The sequence below is a fragment of the Camelus dromedarius genome, chromosome 15, assembly GCF_036321535.1.
Source record: "Camelus dromedarius isolate mCamDro1 chromosome 15, mCamDro1.pat, whole genome shotgun sequence".
Classification (NCBI taxonomy): domain Eukaryota; kingdom Metazoa; phylum Chordata; class Mammalia; order Artiodactyla; family Camelidae; genus Camelus; species Camelus dromedarius.
The window spans coordinates 41179473-41201366 of NC_087450.1; the positions used below are offsets into that span (position 1 = coordinate 41179473).

General features: G+C 36.4%; 1 protein-coding gene across 2 annotated transcripts in view; it reads right to left on the reverse strand.

Moving 5' to 3' along the window:
• TTC27 (tetratricopeptide repeat domain 27) overlaps positions 1–21894 on the reverse strand; it is a 143992-nt gene that overhangs the window by 97425 nt on the left and 24673 nt on the right. For both annotated transcript variants that reach the window (XM_010987780.3, XM_064494607.1), the window contains exons 7-9: positions 21682–21815; positions 14825–14937; positions 10548–10614 (exon numbers count right to left, since the gene is read on the reverse strand). In XM_010987780.3, the coding sequence (XP_010986082.2) occupies positions 10548–10614; positions 14825–14937; positions 21682–21815 (314 nt within the window). The remainder of the gene's footprint in view (positions 1–10547; positions 10615–14824; positions 14938–21681; positions 21816–21894) is intronic.

Sequence of the window (21894 nt, forward strand, 5' to 3'; positions counted from 1 at the left end):
GAAATGTACCCCAGTGTTTATAGCAGCAGTACTTATAATAGCCAAGACATGGAAACAACCTAAATGTCCATTGATGGACGAATGGATAAAGAAGCTGTGGTATATGTGTGTATGTATATATATGTGTACACACACACACACACACACACACACTAGAATACTACTCAGCCATAACAAAGACTAAAATAATGCCATTTGCAGCAACATGGATGGACCCGGAGACCATCACTCCATGTGAAGTAAGCCAGAAAGAGAATGGATAATACCATGATATTCATCTATGGAATCTTAAAAAAAAAAAAAAAAAAAAAAAAAAGAAAGGCACAAATGAACTTATCTATAAAACAGAAAGAGACTCACAGATATAGTAAACAAACTTACAGTTACCAGGGGGAAAGGAAGTGGGAAGGGATAAATTGGGAGTTCAAGATTTGCAAATACTAACTACTATATATAAAACAGATAAATAACCTATAATGAAAAGTAATATGAAAACAAATATACATATGTGTATGTATGACTGAAACATTATGCTGTACACCAGAAACTGATATATTGTAGACTGACTATATTTCAATTAAAAAGAGAAAAAAGAAAAAATTAGTGTGTTCAACTAGCAGTACTTTGAGAATGAGGACCATGCTGAGGAAAACCGTGCTACTTGCAATCGTGTATTTGTATGTGAGATGCCATTTCCACCACTTTCACACACCAGGGCCAAGGCCAGAAACCACCTAAAAGTGAGTGGTAACATTTGTGTGTCTCTTTTAAGAAGAGTTCTCTCATTTCTCAAATCTCATTGAGCAAAACTCTAAAAGGTGGCTCAATGAGTCAGCAGGCTTTGACAAGTGTATAATTTTTCATACACACATCAATATTTTTACTGTGGTTGTGGAAGTTGAAATAAACTCTTATTTACAGTTAGAATGTTTTTTAAGGTAAAGAATCAATCCACTGCAGCAGTTTTTGATAAGGAATGTTAAGATACCTTGAGAGCAAAAGGGAGACAGCTCTGCACGCCTTGGTAGGAGTTTCCCCCGTGGTTTTTTTTTTCAGGTTTTTTTTTGGGGGGGTGGGTAATTATGCTTATTTACTTTTTTTTTTTAGTGGAGGTACTGGGGATTGAACCCAGGACCTTGTGCATGCTAGGTACACACTCTATCACTGAGTTATACCCTCCCCAAAGTTTCCCTCTTTAAGATATACCACCTGAGCAGCGGCGTGGGGTCAGAGTGAAAAAGGGGCTGTAATAAAACAAAACCTGAGGAAAAGCCATTAATTGCTTGCTATGAAAAAGTCAGTGAATACCACTTTAACTCACACTAAAAAGTAAATTTGAATATTATGACACACTATATAGAGAGGCATGTCTTTATTTTGTTAACAGTTTCCCAGCATATGCAACACTGCCCTCATTCCCAGGAAAGTGGCAAAGAAAATTCTGTAACAACATCAAAGAGGATCCAGGGTGTTATTTCTATTAAAAACAAATTTCTCTTCATACTTATCGCTGTACATTTCAAATCCTCTTCTTCCAGAGGTCACTCGGACCCTTTATATGACAGACATGCAGTCTGTGCCTTTGAGAACGAAGGAGCTTTCAGATAGTGGCTTTTTCCACACATAAATCAAAGCAACTCATAGGTCTCCTGCCGGAGCATAACTGGCTACACTGAAGCCAAATCAAACGACGCCCACCCAGGTCAGGCTGACCTTATGAAAGCAAGGAACAAAGAAATACTATAAAAAGCAAAACTATTCCCTCTTCTTAACAAGCTATTTAAAAGAGCATTCATTGTTAACATCAGTACCAAATGACAGTAAGTTTAAATTCCAAATGTGGTCTATAAACTACTCACAGTAGAAGTGGCAGTCTAAATTCCCTGTCCTTGCTCCGTAGACCATTTAAAATCTGTCTCAAAACTAGTTTTCCCCCAAGTCTTACTACTGCCCTAAACAAACCTTGCAACACAGCCAGATGAACCCAGTGCAGCTCACACTCGGCCATCTCCCTGCCTCTGCTCACGATATCGCTCCATCTAGATCTCATCTATCTTTCAAGGCCCGACTAGTCCTCCCTTAGTGAACAAAGCCTTCTTTGACTGCTCTGTTCTAAATGTTTTCTTCTTTTCTAAGCAGTTAGGAGATTGATTTATCTGTGCTATTAATTTGTAGTTTAAATTGCCTGGTATTGTTAATTACATTTTCATAAGCTTATCTGATCTTGGGTAAATTAAAAATTCCATGAAGGCAAGTCATGTTTTATACCTCGATTTCTTCTACAATATCTAGTCACGTGCTTGGCAAATCCTGAGATTCTGGATCTCCTGCTATTACAACACTCTCAAAGCTCTTTCCCCTATGCTGCAAATTTTCTAAAGAAAGCAGACATCAAAGAGCTCAAGCTGATGGTCATTTATTTGCGTCAAAAAAGAAAGATCTGCTTTCTGGAGATGCCAGTTCATCAGTACGACCAGATGTACCTTTAACACGGAAAAGCAGACCTATTTCAAACATATACATTGTTTTCGAACTAAAATTTTCATCCTTTAACACCATATTAATTCGTAATGTCAAAAAGCCTAAGAGTTTCTGCCAAAAGCAGAAGCACAAGGCTATGAGTTTGAACAAAACTCCTTAATATCAAGTGTATTACCATCTTAGCTCTAAGCCCCATATATCTCTCCTATCTGGGGACGGTAAGCCCCACTAAGGAGCTTTTCTTTCTGAAAGTTTTTTTTCCTTTACCTCATATTAATGCTGTCCATCATCATCGATTCTGCTTCTCACCAGCCTAATGAACAATAAGATTCACTTTATTTATTTTATTTTTAGGGGTGGGACAGTAATTAGGTTTATTTATTTATTTTTAATGCAGGTGCTGGGGACTGAACTCAGGGCCTTCTGCATGCTGAGCATGCGCTCTACCACTTGAGCATACCCTCCCCCCAAGTAAGATTCACTTTAAAAGTAAAATGTACGTAATGACGTACTGCTTATTCCTTAAAATGGTTTATCAAATAACATTTAAATGATCTTGCTATTGCCCAAAATAGTCTTTAGATTTTATTTTTTGATATACATGGAAGATTAAAAGTAACTAAAATGTAACTTATAAAGTATAATATAAACACCTGTGAATCTGCTGGGACTGCTTTTTAACTTAGCTCTACATTTATAAAACTCATCCACGTTGTTATTTATAGCTGTAGTTCTTTTATTTTCACTTCACTATTTCACACTTGTGATAGGATACCACAATTTATCCTTCCTTCTGTCAACAAACATTTAGGTTGTTTACAGTTTGTTTCCCATTACAAACACTGCAGTTATTAAATGCATGTCCACTGATGAAGATGACTTGTTTTTTTAGGTATACTTCCAGGACTGGAATTTCTAGAACACCTCCTATACACACCTTTGGGTGTTTCCTGATATCTCTCTGATGTGGATAAGCATAGATGACATCTTTTTAAATTCTGCTTTTTAATTTCAAGTTATTTCTAGAAGTTACTTTTTTCCCTCTCAAATCATAAACGTCTACTAACTAACAGAAGTTGTCGGGCTATCTTTGTGATTACATCCTTTACTTCTTTAAACATTTCCCACATAGCTGTTCTACATTATGAATGAGAAAACTGTAATTTGTCCTTTCATCTGCTGTTCGTGAACTTTCAGCCACGGTGGCTTGCCTTCTCTTCCATTTGTTGATCTTTAATTGTGAGCTCACTGCTCAATTTTAATTTGGGATCGATGTTTTCCTCTAGAGACTGGTTTCTGCCACCACAGCCAAGCAACACTATAAATTCAAGATCACTTCAGACTTGCTTGAGGGGCTTAGCTCAGTGGAAAGTTCTGAATGTGCTATTACTTCAGGCAACTCCGTCCCTCACAGCTGCCGGCCAAGGCCTCAGCTCAGGCCTCTCACTGCAGGTCCTGACTCTAGCTGCTGACTTCTCTGTGCGCGTCTATGCATATACGTATGCACTTAAGTCCGGTCTGCGGACTCTTGAGATACCTCCTCTACCTCTTGTGAGAATAGCAGTGTCTTAACACTGTGAAAACCTCTGCTCTCTGGTCCACGAGTCCCCCTTCTTCCTCTTATTTTAAGCCATGTTTTTAAGTTTATTTCATAACTCTTCCCTGTTTCCTTTGCTACGAAAGACAATACGGGGTAAGACGAGGTTGAAACCCAGTAAGAGACACAGGGAGATTGAAGTTGAGAGGTAGCCTGAGTGGGGTCCAGGGAGCCTGCTTCTATCTTCAATCCAAAGTAACAATGGTTATCTCGACACGAGACGATGGGCTTTGCTCATTTTCTGTATAGTTTTATGTCAAGATGGATATGCTGCAATTCATCCTTTACTTGTGGATGAACATTTGAGTCCAGTTTTAAGCTATGATGGATTAAACAGCTATGAACATTTCTATACAAGTCTTTGTGGAGCCATATACTTTCATTTCTCATAAATACCTGCAGGTGGAATTGATGATTAACTGTATGATAAAATGCCAAACTGTGTTCCAAAGCGGTTGTGCCATTTTATGTCACATTACATTTACAATGTATGAGAATTCCAACTACCCTGTATAGTAATGTATCTTTTAAGTGTATACTGCTATATTATTGTGGTTTTAATTTGCATTTGCCCGATAACTAGTGATATTAACCATCTTTCATGCTCTTAATGGTCATTCACACATCCCAGGGTCATCAGGTAGTCAGGTTTTTGTGTGTTTTGTCCACAGTCTGTAATTTCCATCTGCAGAAGGATGGTTCCAAAGAGCTTACTTAGCAATCACAGAAGCAGAAATACTCCAAAAAAAACTTTAAAATTGGCTTGTCAATTTCTGCAAAAAAAAAAAAAAGGGGGGGGGTGCTTCTCCTGAATTCTGATTGCTATTGGATTTAATTTATAGCTCAGTTTTGGAAGAACTTTGTCAATCCAACAATATTAAGCCTTCTAATCCATGAACATGGTGAGTCTGTCCATTTATTTAGATCTTCTTCAACTTCTCCCAGAAATATGTCATTTTTAGTGTACAGGTCTTACACTTCAGTTAAATTTATCACTAAACATTTGATGTTTTATGCTATTGTAAGTGGTTTTAAAATTACTTTCCCAATTATTCATTGCTAGTATATATAAACACAACTGACTTTATAAATATTGACCTTAGATTCTCAGACCTTGCTTTTAGAGTTTCCTAAGTATAGAATTGTGTTGTCTATGCGTAGTGATAATTTTACATATTTCTTTCCAATCTGCATACCTTTTGAATCTTCTTCATATCTTATTGCACTAGCTGGGATTTCTAGTTCAATGAAAAACAGAAGTTCCATTTTCCTGACCTTAGGGGAAAAAACTGTTTTTCATCAATACTGATTTTAACTCTGAATTTTTCATAAATACTCTTTATCAGGATGACATTCCCTTCTATTCCTGGTTTACTAAGTCTTTATAATGAAAGGGTATTGAATTTTTTTCTAATGCTGAAATAAATATAATGTGATAATCATTCAGCTTTTCTCCTTTACTATATTAATAAGATGAATAACACTGATTGTTTAATGTTAAACCAATTTTGTATTCCTGAGATAAACACTATTTGATTGTGACTTATTATCCTTTTACTACACTTCTATTTCCTGTATTTTGTCCAGTTTTGTAGTTGTTTACAATGAGAGTTCAAATACAGAACCAGTTACTCCAATATGGCTGGAAATATACCCACAAGTAAGCATTAACTTTAAGCCATGGTAAACTAAGAGGAAAGTCTAGCAGTTACCAAAGTAGGTGGTGGTAAGAAAAAAGCCGTGTAAGATCCCACAAATCCTATTTCTCATTTTTTTCTCTGTCTATTCTTGAAATAAGATATATACACGTGACCTAGTCCAACTCCAGTCAGAAAATATTTATTAAGCCTCTACTTAATAACAATTAACCCACAAACTGAAATAAAACATACTCAACTCCTGCTTCTTTAAAAGTTTCCAAGTTATTACCAAAGAGATAGCTACAAGGTTCATTACCAATGAATGCCTGTTAAATTAAAATGCATGAGTAACATTTGGGGAGACACGTATTCAAACCAAAAAGAAAATCAAAATCCTGCATTATACTGCTTAATATAGACATGTCATCATGCAATGCTAAGACAAATATCAGAAGTATCATTGCTTTCTCGCAAAGTTACATTGCCTATCTTAAGAAAATCAAAACTAGTAAGTCAGGGGAGGGTATAGCTCAGTGGTAGAGTCCGTGCTTAGCATGCACAAGGGTCCTGGGTTCAATCCCCAGTACCTCCATATAAATAAATAAATAAATAAATAAATAAATAAACAAACAAACAAATTACCTCCTCCCCCACCCCCCCAAAAAAGAAATAATTATGCCTTAGAAGAAAAAAAATAGTATTATCTTAATCTGTAAAAATGGTTAGCAAACTATTTCAAGTGCACAGATAAGTATGCATTAAATAGCTTTAAAATTAATAGCAGAAAGAGAAAATACATATAATATAATGAATAACTTCCAAAGGTCTTTTTCCTTTTTTCATTTACAGAGACCTTGGGGCTTCAGGCAGACAGAAGGCAGGCTGCCAGTATCAATTCACACTTAAGCAGAACTTTTGCCAATGAAAACTGAAACACCTGTATGAATTAACTAAATTGTTCCCATTTTCAACAATGAAAGGAAATTAAAAGCATTACTGAATGTCACTGACTTGGCTCATCTGAAAGGAAATAAAGTAGATAACACAGCTAATTTTAAATTATCAAGCCGATACAACATAAATGGCTCTCTAAAACAATATTAGTCATTTTTACTATGACTCATTCAGGTTTCCTGAAATGTGAGGATAGACTATCGCAGGAATAGCATGACATAATGACAATGTTAAAAAAAAAAAAAAAGTATTCCTTTTAGGACAATCTTCTGACATTGCTGAATCAAAACATTTTCCCAACATACCTCACGTGTATTTCAACAAGCTACACCAACCTGAAAACACTGGCGAAAATCCTTCCGAAAAAGAGAGTTCACCATTGTTTTAGTAAACTTTAGGACAGCTGAACAAACGCGAAGGAAATTCAGGACCGATAAGCCATTCATTTGTTAATTCAGTAAGTATTTATCAAATGTCCAATAACTGTGGTTCCTATCCCTCCAAGTGCTCACAATACTCTGGTAGGAGTAGTAAGATTTCTACTGTACTTGCCCTTCTATTAACAGAGGAAGAACCTCATAGCTTCAACAGTACAGAAATCAAGACCCTGGCCACCACGCTGCAGCCAGAGCAGGGAAATGGACGCCCAGCAAGGAAGAAGATGCTGCTTCTTTCCTGGCTACTCCCTTCCCTCCCACATCAACAGCCAAAAACAGGTCTTATCCAATTAGGAATTCCTATTCCTTGTAAATAGTAATGCTCTCCTACACCCTAGTAACCAGATAACCTGACTCACCACTGAATGCCACGGGTGCACCAGTCTCTACCTACTCCGAAATATTTTCATCTACATTCTGTAATTTGATCCTGAAAACAAATCTTCAGTGCCAAGGGAGGGATACACCATTCTTTCCCTCATTTTACAGAAGATGTATTTTAAACAGGAGGTTATCCTTTCCACCAGGTAAGATACACCGGTAGTACCCCGGGGAGTAGTACTCCCCAGATTTCAGAACTAAGTGGAGCAATGCAGCACCAAGCCTGGGGCAGACACAAGTCCTACTCCGGGTTCTAGTGTACTTCAGTCATTCCCATATTCTGCACAGGTTTCTTGAGCAACAACTGTGAGCACAGTACTGGTGCACTGTAGTAGGCCTTAGAGAAAACCCAGAGAAGAACAGAGACCAGACTTTAAAACTGGGAGTTTATAGTCTTATAGGAAAGATAAGACATATACATAAATAATCACAATAAGCCCAAATTTGATCCTTGTTAAAAGAAAGTTCAGAAGCAGGTAGTACCTAAAAGTGGTCCCCCTTGCCTCAACTGCTCCTTTGGAGTCAGACACGTTATAAATAAAACATATTTATGTACAAGATATATCATTATATAGGATATAAACTTCAGTGAAATTCTTCATTGAAACCAGGGGCCACTTCTAATGCACCTTATTACCCGTTTCAGGATCATGCACAAAGAAGGGTTAAGAGGAAGGACTGATAAGGGCTGATTTGGGTTTTTCTGCTGTATTCTGTATGCTTCCTTTAGGATTAAAAAAAGGAATGGATGGTGCACATCCCAAAGGATGCACGCGGCTCCGAAAAGCCCTCCTCACATGTAAGTTCCTTGCCTTACTTCTTACCGATTAAAGATTTACTTGGGATTAGAAGTAGAAGAGTGAGGCCTAGCACTAGGAAACACTGTCACCGAACAGCTTTCCTGCAAAAAGAGATCAGTCCGCAGGCCAGTTCTGCTTTGGAAGAGCTGGAGGAGGAGAGCAGGAGAATTATGTATGAGAAAGGCCCAGGGCGGTGGGGGCGGGGGGTACAAAACCCGAGTTCACGAGCTTCACTGCAGCTAGGTGGGATGAGTGACCTACCAGCAGAGGTTACCTGAGTTAATTACTTCACAAGTACCTCACTGTACAGAGGAATAAGAACAGGAAAAGAAATTTTTTAAAAAATCAGAAAAGAAGTAAGGTTAAGGAAAGGAATAAACATATCCCACCCAGAAGAAACAATTTTTTAAAAAATAACTGCTTAAAGAGTATTTTAATGTGTTTTCAGGATGACTGCAGAGAACGCAAACACAATAAACTCCTCACGAGGTCCATCCCAAGAAGATGTAACAGCTGACCATCCTCCCCATGAGAGGCCAGCAGGAACACCTCCTGTCATACACTGCATCCTGTTGCCGCAGTCATCAGAAGAAACCCAAGCACCCTGGTCATCATTTATCATACAGACTCTAGGTGACTGTCCCCAACCAGCTCTGCACTTCCCCGCACTGACTCCAGCTCCCCACCGTTCCAGACCCTCTGTGCCCTTTCCTGTGTCTCATGTCGGGAAGACCCATGTTCAACACCACCTCCACTGAGATCTTCCCCCTACCATCTTGCCAAAAACAGCCATGCCCAACCCATTCTCACCCCCTTACACTATTCTCCTGAGCATGTCTATTAAATATCCATTTCTTTGTCTACTGTGAATTTCCCCCACAAGAATGCAAATTGATGTAAACTCCAAGAGGGAAAAGACTGTTTACTGCTGTATCTCCAACAACCAGCACAGTGCCTGGTGTATGCTAAGCACTCAACCAACATCAGCTGAATGAATAAGTGGGATGTACATAATAATTTTTTAAGTATATCTTTTAAAAAATGCTTAACACTTTACTTGTCAAATTCCTTATAGCACAGGTAACGAATAATTAGGGACATTCCACACAGTTATCGAAACACACGTATGCTATAAAGCAAAACAGCAGATTTCTAAGGGTACTGAAGTGGGAAAATGAAACAGGCAACCAAGGACTTAAGAGATTGGCATCCAACCAGTTCCAAAACTGTATGTAGAAAACAGTAATTTGCAAAGTTGATTATTACACTACAAAGTAAGCAAGCTTTTCTTTCTACCAGATAAGAGTACTTTGTTCTTGCCTTATCTGAAAAATACCAAAAGAAGAAAACACCAGAATTCTAACTTGATTCCTAACTACGATAATAAAAATGCCTTTGAGAAGATGATATATCTTAAGCAACTTGTGTTCATTAAAGACATGTCTTATCTTCTTGTTATCCCTTAAGCTAAAAAGATACTGACTGACCCCTTGCTCTGTGAGTTTTCTCTTCTCCAAAAGCCTTCTTTGATTGGGAATCCTCAAACATCTGTTACTCTGTCTTTCCTTTACACTCCAACTGTGGTCTTCATCTATCAACTTTATTTTCCTTTATTTTCCCATTCCTTCCGTATTTCTCTGTAGTGAGGTGACTACCCAGCTATTCCACTGGAACCATCCTAGAGATCAGCAGAGCATTCCCTGAACCATCACCACTGCCCTCCTCCTGACCGCTCACCATTGTGGAAATCTGACAAGCAGCCCACGCTCTCAACACTGCCTCTGATTCTATCACCCATGCTCTCCCAGGTCTGCTCCTCCCTCTCTGACGTCCTCTTCCTTATTTCATCAGTGTAGCATTATCCTCAATTTCAGAAGAAAGAGGTACACACTCTACTGGGTTTGGAGTGAAGATTCAAACTCTTGATCTGTCACTTCATTTATTCTTTCAACAAGTATTTATTTAGTGCCTGTTATGTGCAACACATTGGACCGGTACCTGGGATCAATGAACAAGAAATATTTGCTCATTGCCCTCAAATTCAAGCAAGTACAAAGCAAAATGCTTGTATCTAAATAAGCAGCAAGATATATGCAGCCTGGAAACTAAAATGATGAGTTTTATTTTTTTTTTCTCTTTAATTTCCTTAGGTGGCAGTGTTTCAACATGAGCAATCTGAGGCAAGAACATAGCAGAGGCAAAATAACTTACAAGGAAAAAAAAGAAATGAAACGGAAAGGAAAAAGACATTACTCACTGATGTAAATGCCAGCAGCTCCTCTTCAGTTAACTTATGCACTGGGTTATTCTTCTGGAAATTTGTGCTTTAAATTAAAAGAAAAAAAAGCAAATTAATCCCAGAATGCATGTTGTAATGAATGAAGTATAATTTTTAAAAGGCATGTTGTAATGAATGAAGTATAATTTTTAAAAAGTATAATTTTTAAAATTTAAAAAATTTTATATATTTGAAAGCACATATTTCAATATTAACGTACCATATACAAATGTAGAGATGAGTGTGCCAAAGATAAACACAAAAAGTAATAAAATGCTAACAAATAAGCTGTGGCTGGTGCACTAATGTTAATGTAACTTCTTTTATAAGAAAAAATGAAATCCAATCTGTGCTACTCCACAAAGAAAGTAAAAAGAATTACTATGGCACTGACTCCTATTTATTAAATTCAAACAAAGAAAATTTACTATAACCATGAAACAGGCAAAGATTAAGAGTTTGTCACAGAGGCAGAACAATGGGAATTCGTAGATCCTGCTGATTCAAGTATGACTTGGCCAAATCATTTTGTATAAGAACCACACGCTAACCGATTGCACAACTGGAGCTTCTTGGTCGAATCATTTTGGAAAACAACTGAGCACTGTTTTGTAAAGTGAGCATGCACATATCCTAACTTCAGTAATTCCAGCCTAGCACGGAGGCCAGAGAAATTCTTAAACAGGTGTACCAGAAGTATACACAAATACCCATAGTAATATGGTGTATAATAGGAAAAACCTGTTAATAATTCAAATGTCCAAAAAAGAAAGTAATAAATTGTAAAGTATTCACCCAATGAAAAGCTATACTGCAAAGTAAACTGCTCCTATGTATAACAACGTGGATGAAACACAACAGTGAAAGAAGAAAGCAAATCACAGAAGACTACATATTGTAAGACAGCATTTTTTATAAAGCTCAAAAAGAAACAAGATGAAGCTACTGACTTAAAGGCATAAAAGACATGTGAGTAAACAAATTTTCTCAAAAGGCAAGAAAATGGCAAAACGCAAAATTCGGGACAGTGATTACCTTTTAAAGAGAGGCAAGAGGACAGATGGGAAAGAAGCACAGACTGAGCTCGTGGTATCTGCAATCTTCTAGGTCGTAAGTCGGGTGGGGGGTTCATTTTATTATTACGCTATGTAACTTACATTTATATGTTACATTAATTTTTTGTATGTAAATATTCCTCGTATTAAGAATGAAAAGAAAGTACCACCTCACAAAATAGTACCATGTCCTTGAAATTTTCAATGTTGTTGGAGGATTTTATAATAAGCATAAAATGTTCACATAATAATGGTTAAATGAACATATTTTTACTGTTGGTAAAAAAAAAGAGTGGAAGGAAAGAATTATGAAATCATTTAATGTTGTACACCTGAAATTAATACAATGCTATATCTCAATTTTATCTCAATTAAAAACACATACACACACACAATGCATGCACATACATACTTAGACGTTACTGGTTTGACTACACAAAGGAATTATGTATCAATTGGCAAGATGAGCCAATTAACCCCTAAGGTCCTTTCAGTTCTAAGACATGATTCCGATAAGTGAACGAAGTAGATAGATAAGTAGAATAAAAGTCACTCTACAATAAGAACCTCATCCAAAATGGATCAACATTCATCTCTCTCACATACAAAATTCCAATCCTAACTTTAGTGCATGAAGTATATAAAGTGAAATGCTACAGGCTCATTACAAATAATTATGATACAGTAAGTCTAACAGGCCACCACAATTCACCATGATTTACTGACTTAGGCTTAGCAGGTATTCCTCTGCAATCTGAAAGTCAGACTGTTCATTCAAAAGGAATTACCATCCCCACTCTGGTTGTCTGAATTACTGAAGGATCAGTGTACTTTTAGAAATTCCTCCCCACAATTACTTTACATAAAAGCAATCAGGTATACTGATATATGAGACATGGGACCAGTTCTAGCGTGGGGTCTTCAGGTAAAATCAAACTCAAGCAGGAGGCCAGTGAAGAGCAAGAATGAAAGAAAAGGGGCATGAAGCTAGCCCCATGGTCTGGCCAATCCATGATCTGTAAGAATTCACCCTATGTCTCCTTTCCAAACAACCCAGCCTCCCACAATGTCCAAGTCTCCTCTTCATAGGGGCTAATAACCATGGAGATCAGACAGAGATCAGGCAGTATCACAAAACCACTGTTTACAACCCATGTAGTAACTCAGTGAACGCAGATCATCAATTCATTGATGTTTTAATCCAGAGGTTTACAAATTGCAGCAGATGCTCCAAGATTCAGAATATAATCAAGTGGTTTCTACCAAGCAATGAAGATTTAAATTGCCCATGAAATACATTCAGCACTTTTTAACTGTTCTATGTATTGAGATACTACCAAGATCATATTTGGGGACAAAAATAGTATTTGAAGACAAGCATTTTCTAGGTTTTTAGTCCTGTCTCAACTGTGAAGTCTAACTCAATATAGCTAAACTTCAACTGAGAGAATGACTAGGAAAACATATATTTGGTTTGATTTAGTTTTCTGATGAGTTGACAATTATGAATTTGCCAAATTATTTTAAGAAATAGCATAAAGGAAAACAGAATTTGAGTCAGTAAAACCTGGATTCAAGCCCTAATTGCTACACTATAATTCTGAGTGAGTCATTTAGTCATTTGAACCCTGATTTCCCACCTGAAAAGTGAGAAAAACAAGAACTTCTAAGATTGTTAGAACATTAATGAGGGCTAATGTGAAAGCACGTGGTATAATTCTGAGCACATAATATTGCTTGCAATTGGTTGCTGTTTATATCATTTACATACTAAGTATCATGAACGAAACAAGTAATTTTTCAGAAGTAAGCATAAATTCTGTCACTGGAATCAAATAATGTGATAGGACAAATGAGTTGGATTTAGAAACAGAATTCTATATGTGTGATCCTTTTTAATCTAACAAAAGAGGACTGTAGAAGTGAATTTAACTTTTGTATAAATAAAAGCCTACTGTTAGTGTAAGGAAGATAAAAGCCTATGAGGTGAACACAAAAAGATAAATTCTACTGAGTTAGAAGACAATTTTTTAATAAATGCTCCCTTTCTTAAATTGCTTATTCCTAATTTAACCAGTCTCAATATTGTAACTTTGTGAAACATCCTATTTTGAAAATTGCTAAATCTCCAGATGGGAAATGGGATTTTACATATTCTAAAATACCGTGTTAATTAATTACAAAGGTAAAAAGAATAACTTTACATTGGAGAAGCCTGTGTAATAATGTGATCAAAGTTAACATCAACAGTAGTGGAACAAATCTTAATTGCGTTCTACCTGCTGGGAGGCAATAAGAACCACAAAACCTTACTTGTCTGATACCCCTGCTAATGATGTCGAGTGTGAATCTAATTATATATATATATATTTACATATTCTTTTTATCAGACAAACTCAAACTGAGGGAAACTATACCGAATAACCGGCTTATAAATTTCAAAAGTGTCAAGATCATGAAAGTCAAGCAAAAATGAAGAACTATTCTAGATTGACAGAAACTGAAGAGATATGACAACTAAACGTTACACATATGTTCTAGACTGGATCCTGTGCTATAAAGGAAATTATTGGGACAACTGGCAAAACTTGAAGGAGGTCTGAATATTAAATGATCGTAAAGTGTGGAAGTTAATTTTCTAATTTTGATAGCTGTATTATGGCTATGTACAAAACTTTCTTGTTTGTTGAAAACACACACTATTCAGGGGTGACAGAGTATCATATTGGAAGATTACTCTTGAAAGTTCTTCGCAACGCCTTGCTCTTGCAACTGTTTTCCAAATTTGAAACTATTTCAAAATTGAAAAATAAAACAAAATAAAATGAAAAACTATTTCTACCACACACAAGGTTCTACTGTATTAAAAAATAATTCTATCGTTTGAATGTAAATATCCTTAGAGGCCAAAACAGTCACCAATCCTAAATATTTCATTGAGTCTATTCCTAGCTAAGGCTAACCAAAAAAATTTTGCTTATGAGGGAAAAGAGAAGAATAATATACCAACTTACAAGAGATTTCTGAGATTCTTAATTTCGAATCCTTTAATTGATTGCACAACTATTCTTGATCTTCATAAGCCATTATGAGATTCCCTATTCATCCAGAACTCTCAGGACCTGCTTGAGCAAGGATTTTCACAACACAAGACAACCAGTATGCAAGGAGTTCAAAGTAGCCAAGTAAGTCATTACTTACCAGACTCCAAGGATAACAGCAAGCTCTTCAGCACACAGGTCGGGCATCTGAAACTGTTCGTTATCTGCTAACTTTATCTCATTTAGAACAGTATCATCATTGAGCTCAAGATTCTGGTGGAATATCAAAGAAAATATTCAAAACAAAAATTAAATTTGATTCATTTAACAGACTATATGCAACAGATTGCTAGGAAGGATAACTTATCTTTCTGTTTAACATTTTACAATGTCTATATATGGTTCATAGGCTGCTTCTTGTGAAACACATATCTGTGGACAATTTGCTGTGCAGAAATGGAGAACATGCCATCTATACCTCAGGAATGCACTGACAACATCAATATCAGGGAATATCAGCTATCACTGGGGAGGGTATAGCTCAGTGGTAGAGTGCATGCCTATCATGCACAAGATCTTGGGTTCAATCACCAGTACTTCCATCAAAAAAATAAATAAGTAAACCTAATTACCTCCCCCCGCAATAAATTAAAATAAATAAATAAATAAATAAATAAATAAATAAATAAATAAATAAATAAAATAATAGGGAATATCAGCTATCATTGATTGAGCCTAGTATGCAAAAGTCCCTTTTACTGATGCATCAGGATTCAAAACAAATCGTTCTACTCTGCTTCTAAATCTTAATCCAAAACCTCAATTCCCAACTCCATTTCTCATCAAGATCTAGAATGGGCAAAACAATGAAAAAAGAATAAAACCTGAAGACTTAGAGAACTTGATAAAGTACTTAATTTCAAGAATTACTACAAAGCCAAGACAGTGTGCTACTGGCAACAAAGACAGACATCTAGATGAAAGAAATAGAAAGGAGTCCAAATTTTAAACCCATATTATATGGTCAGTTGATTTCAACAAGGCACCTAGCTGCTTCAACAGAGAAAAGTCTTTTCAATAAATGGTGTTAGAACAACTGGATATCCATTTGGGCGGAAAGTGGCCCTCCACCCTTATCTCATACTGTACACAAAAATTAAATCAAAATTGATCACAGACCTTAATGTGGAAGCGAATACTAAAAAACTTCCAGGAAAAAAATCATAGGAGAAAAAGCTTTGCAACTTTGGGATAGGCAGACTGTCCTTAATCAGGACACCAAAAATCTGAACCATCAAAGAAAAACTTAATACAGTGGACTTCATCAAATTAAAAACTTCTGCTCTTTGAAGACATCATTAAGGAAATGAAAAGCCAACCTCTAGACTCAGAGAACATGTTCACAAAACAAAGATCTGAAAAAAGGTTTGTATTCAGAATATGGAATTACAACTTAATAATGAGAAGATAAACAACACAATATAAAAATGGACAAAAGATGTGTACAGACACTTCATAAAAGAATGGCCAATAAGCACAGAAAAAGATTCTCAAAACAGTAGTTAACAGGGAAATACCAATTAAAATTAGAATTAACTAGTACACGCACTTGAGATAAAATTTAAAAGACTGATAATAGTAAATATTGACAACGATCTGGAACAATTAGAACTTTAATATATTTCTGGGTAAAATGTAAAATGGTACAACCACAGAAAACAGATTGCTAGTTTCTTACAATAGCTATCAGTTCCACTCCTAAATAGCTACCCGTGAGAAACAAAGACACGTATGTAAGTGTTCACAGCAGTTTTATCTGTAACAGCCCCAAACTGGAAACAATCTAAATGTCTGTCAACAGGTAAACAGATTAAAAAGAAAAATTATGCTATCTCCATTTAATGGAATTCTAATCAGCAAGAAAAAGGAAGGACTGACACATGCAACCACATAGATATATCTCAAAAACAACATGCTGAGCAAAAGAGGCCAGATACAGAAGAGTACATACTGTATGGTTCCATTCACATGAAATTCTAGAAAAGGCAAACTATCTATAGTCACAGAAAGCAGATCACTGACTGTTTAGGACCAGAAGGGGTGGGGGATTAATTGCAAAGGGTAGAATGGAACTTTCTAGGGTAAGGAAATGTATCCTGATTGTAATGGTTGGGTGTATGTATTTGCCAAACTCATCAAATTGTATAATTAAAATGGGTCAATTTTTCTGTGTATAAGTTACATCTCAATAAAATAGACTTAAAAAAATGACTCATCAAAAATAGTAAAATCACAATGAGATACACGACACATACACTCACAAGAATAGCGAAAAATTTTTAAACTGACCATACCAAGCACTGGCAATGATGTAGAGCAATTGTGCTCTCATATATTGAGGGTGGAAATGTAAAATGGTACAACCACTTTGGGAAACAGTTGGCAGTTTCTCAACAAGCTAAAATCACACTTACCACACAGCCTAACCATTCCATTCCTTGGCATTTACCCATGATAATTAAAAACATAAGCCGTGTGAAGACCTACACATAAGTGTTCCAAGCAACTTTATTTATAATAGCCGAAAACTCTAAATGGCTCAATGGTCTACCAACAGAAAAACTGTGTCTACCAAACAACACATTGTGGCTTATCCATACAACGAAATAATACTCAGCAATAAACAGGAGCTAACTGTTAGAATCAAAATATAGATGAATCTCAAAACACTATGCTAAGTGAAAGAAGACAGACACAGAGGAGTGATACTATATGATTCCATTTACTTAAAATTCTAGGAAAAACAGCTGTAATCTGTGACAGAAAGCAGACCAGTGGGAGGGAAAGTGACCGACTGCAAAGGAGTATGAGTGGACTTTTTGACATAATGGAAATGCTTTTATATTTTTATAACAGTGGTGGTTACATGAACCTATTTTTCAAAACACTTAAAATAGGTATATTTTATTTTGTGTAAATTACTCCTCAATAAACTTGATCTAAGTTTTTTTTCTCTTATTCAATAAAAGTAGCTAAAACTAGGAAGACTTTGGATGGAGGTGGGCAGAGCCTCCCAGCCTTCCCCTTCAGAAGGCTAGAAACCGTCTATGGCTAAGAAGACAACCTCTTAACTGATAATCTCTTAACTGCTAAGCAGTTAACCTGCCCAAATCATAGTCTAAAGGAACAACTCCCCTTGTCCATCCTCAAATTCATCCTAACTGGAGACCTAGCTCTATCTATAAGGTTTTGAGAAGAGTACAGCAACCTCCAACAACTGCGGACGGCAGGAACACAGAACTTTAGGCTCAGCATCCACTCAAAAAGTGCCTCTTCCTCCCTGACCAGCACAACTTCAAACAGCAGGGCTGGCAGGTACACAGCGCACCCTGGTGGCCAACCTTTTTCTGAACAGGCCTTTCATAATTTTAAATTAGAGCTACATGGTATATAATTTTAAATCATCTAATAGCCACACTTTAAAAAGCAAAATAATAATAATAATAATAATAATAACAACAACAACAACAACAACAACAACAACAACAACAATAATTTAACCTAATTCATCAAGAATATTATCGTTGTAACACGTATCAATATAAAATTATTAATTAAGATACTATACATTCGTTTTTTCGTACACAGTTCATGAAATCCTGTCCATACTGGACAGTGCAGATGTAAAGGATCCAAAACTCTCACCTTTTCACATCCTGATGGGGGAGTGTATTGACCTGCCTACTAATACCCAATGTTTAATAACACATTTGCAAAGCACTTTTACAGATCTAATCTGATCCTCTAAGAATGTGTGATGTGGGAAAAGCAAATGAGGAAACAGAATATAGTAACTTTCCCAGGTTGTCACCCAGGCTAGACAATAAAGATGTGACAGGGACCCAAGTGTCACAGCCTGGGAATCCTTCCTCTCCCCCACAGAAGACCTGAGACAGGTCAACATTATCAACAAGGTACTATTTACTTGTCAGATACAAACTGGTGATCAAAACAGGTTTGATCTCCATTCAAGAGTCTCTACATTCCATAAGTTTAAAAAGGGAATAATCACCAGTGGTATTAAATGTTTACTAAACACTAACGCTGAAATATTTATGAAATTTTCTCTGAGTTTCAGATTTTTCTTAATTTGGAATGTTCTAATAAGTTACTTAGCATTTTTATCAACACATAGGAAAAACTGTACCAATTTTTCCCTCTTGACTTTTATTAAAATAAAACTATTGTGATAAAAAAAAAGGTGCTCTATGTTCCTATTCAGCTCTTTTTGAAATTAAAATGTCTGCTGCAGTATCTACTTACCTATCTGTTCTACAAGCCCCAAACTGCTGTTCTACTTTCGTTCCACTCCAACCTCCTAACATTCTACTGAATCAAGAAATTAGCTACAGTCCTTCTCACCTCGTCTAGCAATGCCTGTGATATTGTTATCATGTATCCATCATAGATCTGTTTCTCCTTTTAGTGTTGCCCTTGCTGTGTAATAAATACTGTACCTAGAGCATCAAATGAAAGCCTGAAACTACACAAGCGTGGACTTTTGGACAGACTTAGTTTTTGCACTTAACTTTTTCAATCTTACAGTAGAGACCAGTCACATAAGACACACATCTGGATTGTCTTATGTTACTGAATTTTTCTTGTCTAAATATCCTTGACGTTACAGTTGTCAAAAATGAAAACTGGTATTTCAGATCTGTTGTCTGAAATTTTTTACGCTAAAATCACATGCAAGAATTGACTTTGCAGCTACTTATTTTGACACTCTTTAGGTCTTAGGTCTATATAAAAGCAGCAAACCAATGAGCACTGCATTTGGGATATTTAGTTTTATCTTTAGTTAAACACCATCCAGTTGTATTCTTTACACCATCTAATGTATGATACACTAAGGTAGAATGTATAATTTTGCAATCTTTATTTCCCTTTGCATTCACTTTAAGCATCTTAATAAATTGCTGTATTGTACTTAAGGTAGAAAGAAGAAAAAGAAAAAAGAAAATGAGCACATAATTTAGTTCCAATTTGTGGGAGACACCACATTCAGCTTTTAATGTATGTTTCTTATCAGTGATGCTGATCAGGTGTTTGTGTTTTCTGTGACTATACAATTTTAATTTACTCTCCCTCCTCACACCGTGTCCCCACGATTGAACAATAAAGAACAGAGACTGTGCCTTTGGCACATTGGGGTTGCTCATAATTGCTGGCTTATTAAATCCTGAAATCTAATAGCCTTAGGCTGTGTAATTCCTCATTAATAACAGATTAAAAATCTAGGAAGGCCCAAAGGGAACATGTTCCTCACTGGCAATAAAATTACTGTATTTCCTCAACTCTAAGATACACATTTCCACATTGTATCACTTCTAATCAGGATATATTTCACAATCACTGTAATTGGTATAATAGTGTTCCTTTTCTCCTAAAGAGTAGTTATTAAACAGATGGTGTGTTTTATAATCTAATAGAATCTTTGACATAAGGAAATATGGTATGTAACTAAACAAGCAAATCAATCTTCCATCCCTGAGTACCTACCCATACTTACATCACATAATTTGTACTTTCCACCTTGAATTAATGAAGATCATAAGATTATTCGAATGTATTTTAGTTCAAATATGAGAGATGACATAATTTCTGTATTAAACTGTGCATCATTTTTATACAGTCCCTGTAATATCATCGTATCCTGTTTATGAGCACAGGAGACAGTTTTCAGTAGGAGAAAAAAAAAAACAATTAACAACAATGAATTACTGAATTAAATGCTTAGACTGCAGGAATAAATCTCTTTTCATTGATGCTGTGCTATGGCCTAAAAACCAGGCTTCTGACAGTTAATCTTAGACGTAGGGAGGGACTTGGATTACATCAAAAAGCTGAAGGAGGAGGTCTGGTGCCTACAAGGAAGAAATGGAGGAAGGAAGCAGGTATCAACAGTTCCCTGACCCGCATCAACACGGCAGCACGAATGCTCAGCTATGGCTCTCCAACTTCAGGAGGGACAGGCTGCGCCTTAAGCAGTCTTATCCCTGAGTTTCTCCACCTTTCCTTCCATCCTTCCTTCCTTCTCCTCCTAGAATCAATAGCTGCCCCCTTCCCCTGTCCCCCTGAAGTGATCACAAAAGCAAACAACAGAGAACCTAGAAAGAGCCCAGGAAGTACATAATACCTCATCACAGGCCTTCTCCGGACTCCCTACTGCTGCTGCTCTTTTTCCCCGTCTCCCCAGCCCCAGCCCTCAGCGCTATGCTCAGTACAGAACAGAATGCTGCTGTTCTATGCACCACATAAATTTGTTTGCAGGCTTTGGAATGAAGAGCAGCAAAACATGGGCTTTAAGGGGAGTAACCTCAACCAAAGAACCAGCAAAAATGCTGGTCTGGGGTCTCTGGGATAAGAAACTATAAATGCTAATTGCTTCCATGAAAGTGGATGGAAAGGCCTATGGGTAGGTAAATTGACCAAGAGCCATAAATTTAAGCTACAAGAAAATGTATTAGTCAAGCCAAGAAAACATACTAAGGCAGCAACTAGCCTAGTAATGACAGTAACTAAAGGCAGACCAGAAAACTGGTTAAAAAAAAAAAGGAATTCTGATCATCTGTTTACATATTTTGAAGAAGCCCAAGAAATTTCAAGTCTCTTAATGTTCGAAAATATCAACAGAAGGCAAAAAAAATGGTAGCTGCTAGAAAAATTAATCTCTACTCAGTCTGCCTTTTGGATTTTTTTCAAGGCCATAATACGTAACATTATTAATTCATACTTACTGAAGTCTAGAAAAACAACATTTTATTTCTATTTAAGGGTAAAAACAGTTTAAACATGGGTTCTGTTTGGGGGTTTTTCTTTTGCCCCCAGCCACCTTGTAAAAGCTCAGGAAGGGTCCAAAGAAGCCTCTTCCCACCCCATCCAATTTTTCTATGAAACTCACCCATGGAAACTTAGATTTGCATACTAATTTAAATAACCTATGATCCTACTCACCTTGGTTAAATGTTCCTGAGGAGTGGGTGCTGGACTGAATTCACAATTTGAAAAGACATCTCCTTTCCTTCTTACATCTAGAATAAGTTGTGCCACATAATTTTCCTGGAAACGTGTCCTTTTCCCCAAAGCACCTGAAAACATATATTAAATTATATCTATTAACTTGTCAATCAGATCTACGGTACAATCATAAAGAGTAGTATTTTCAGA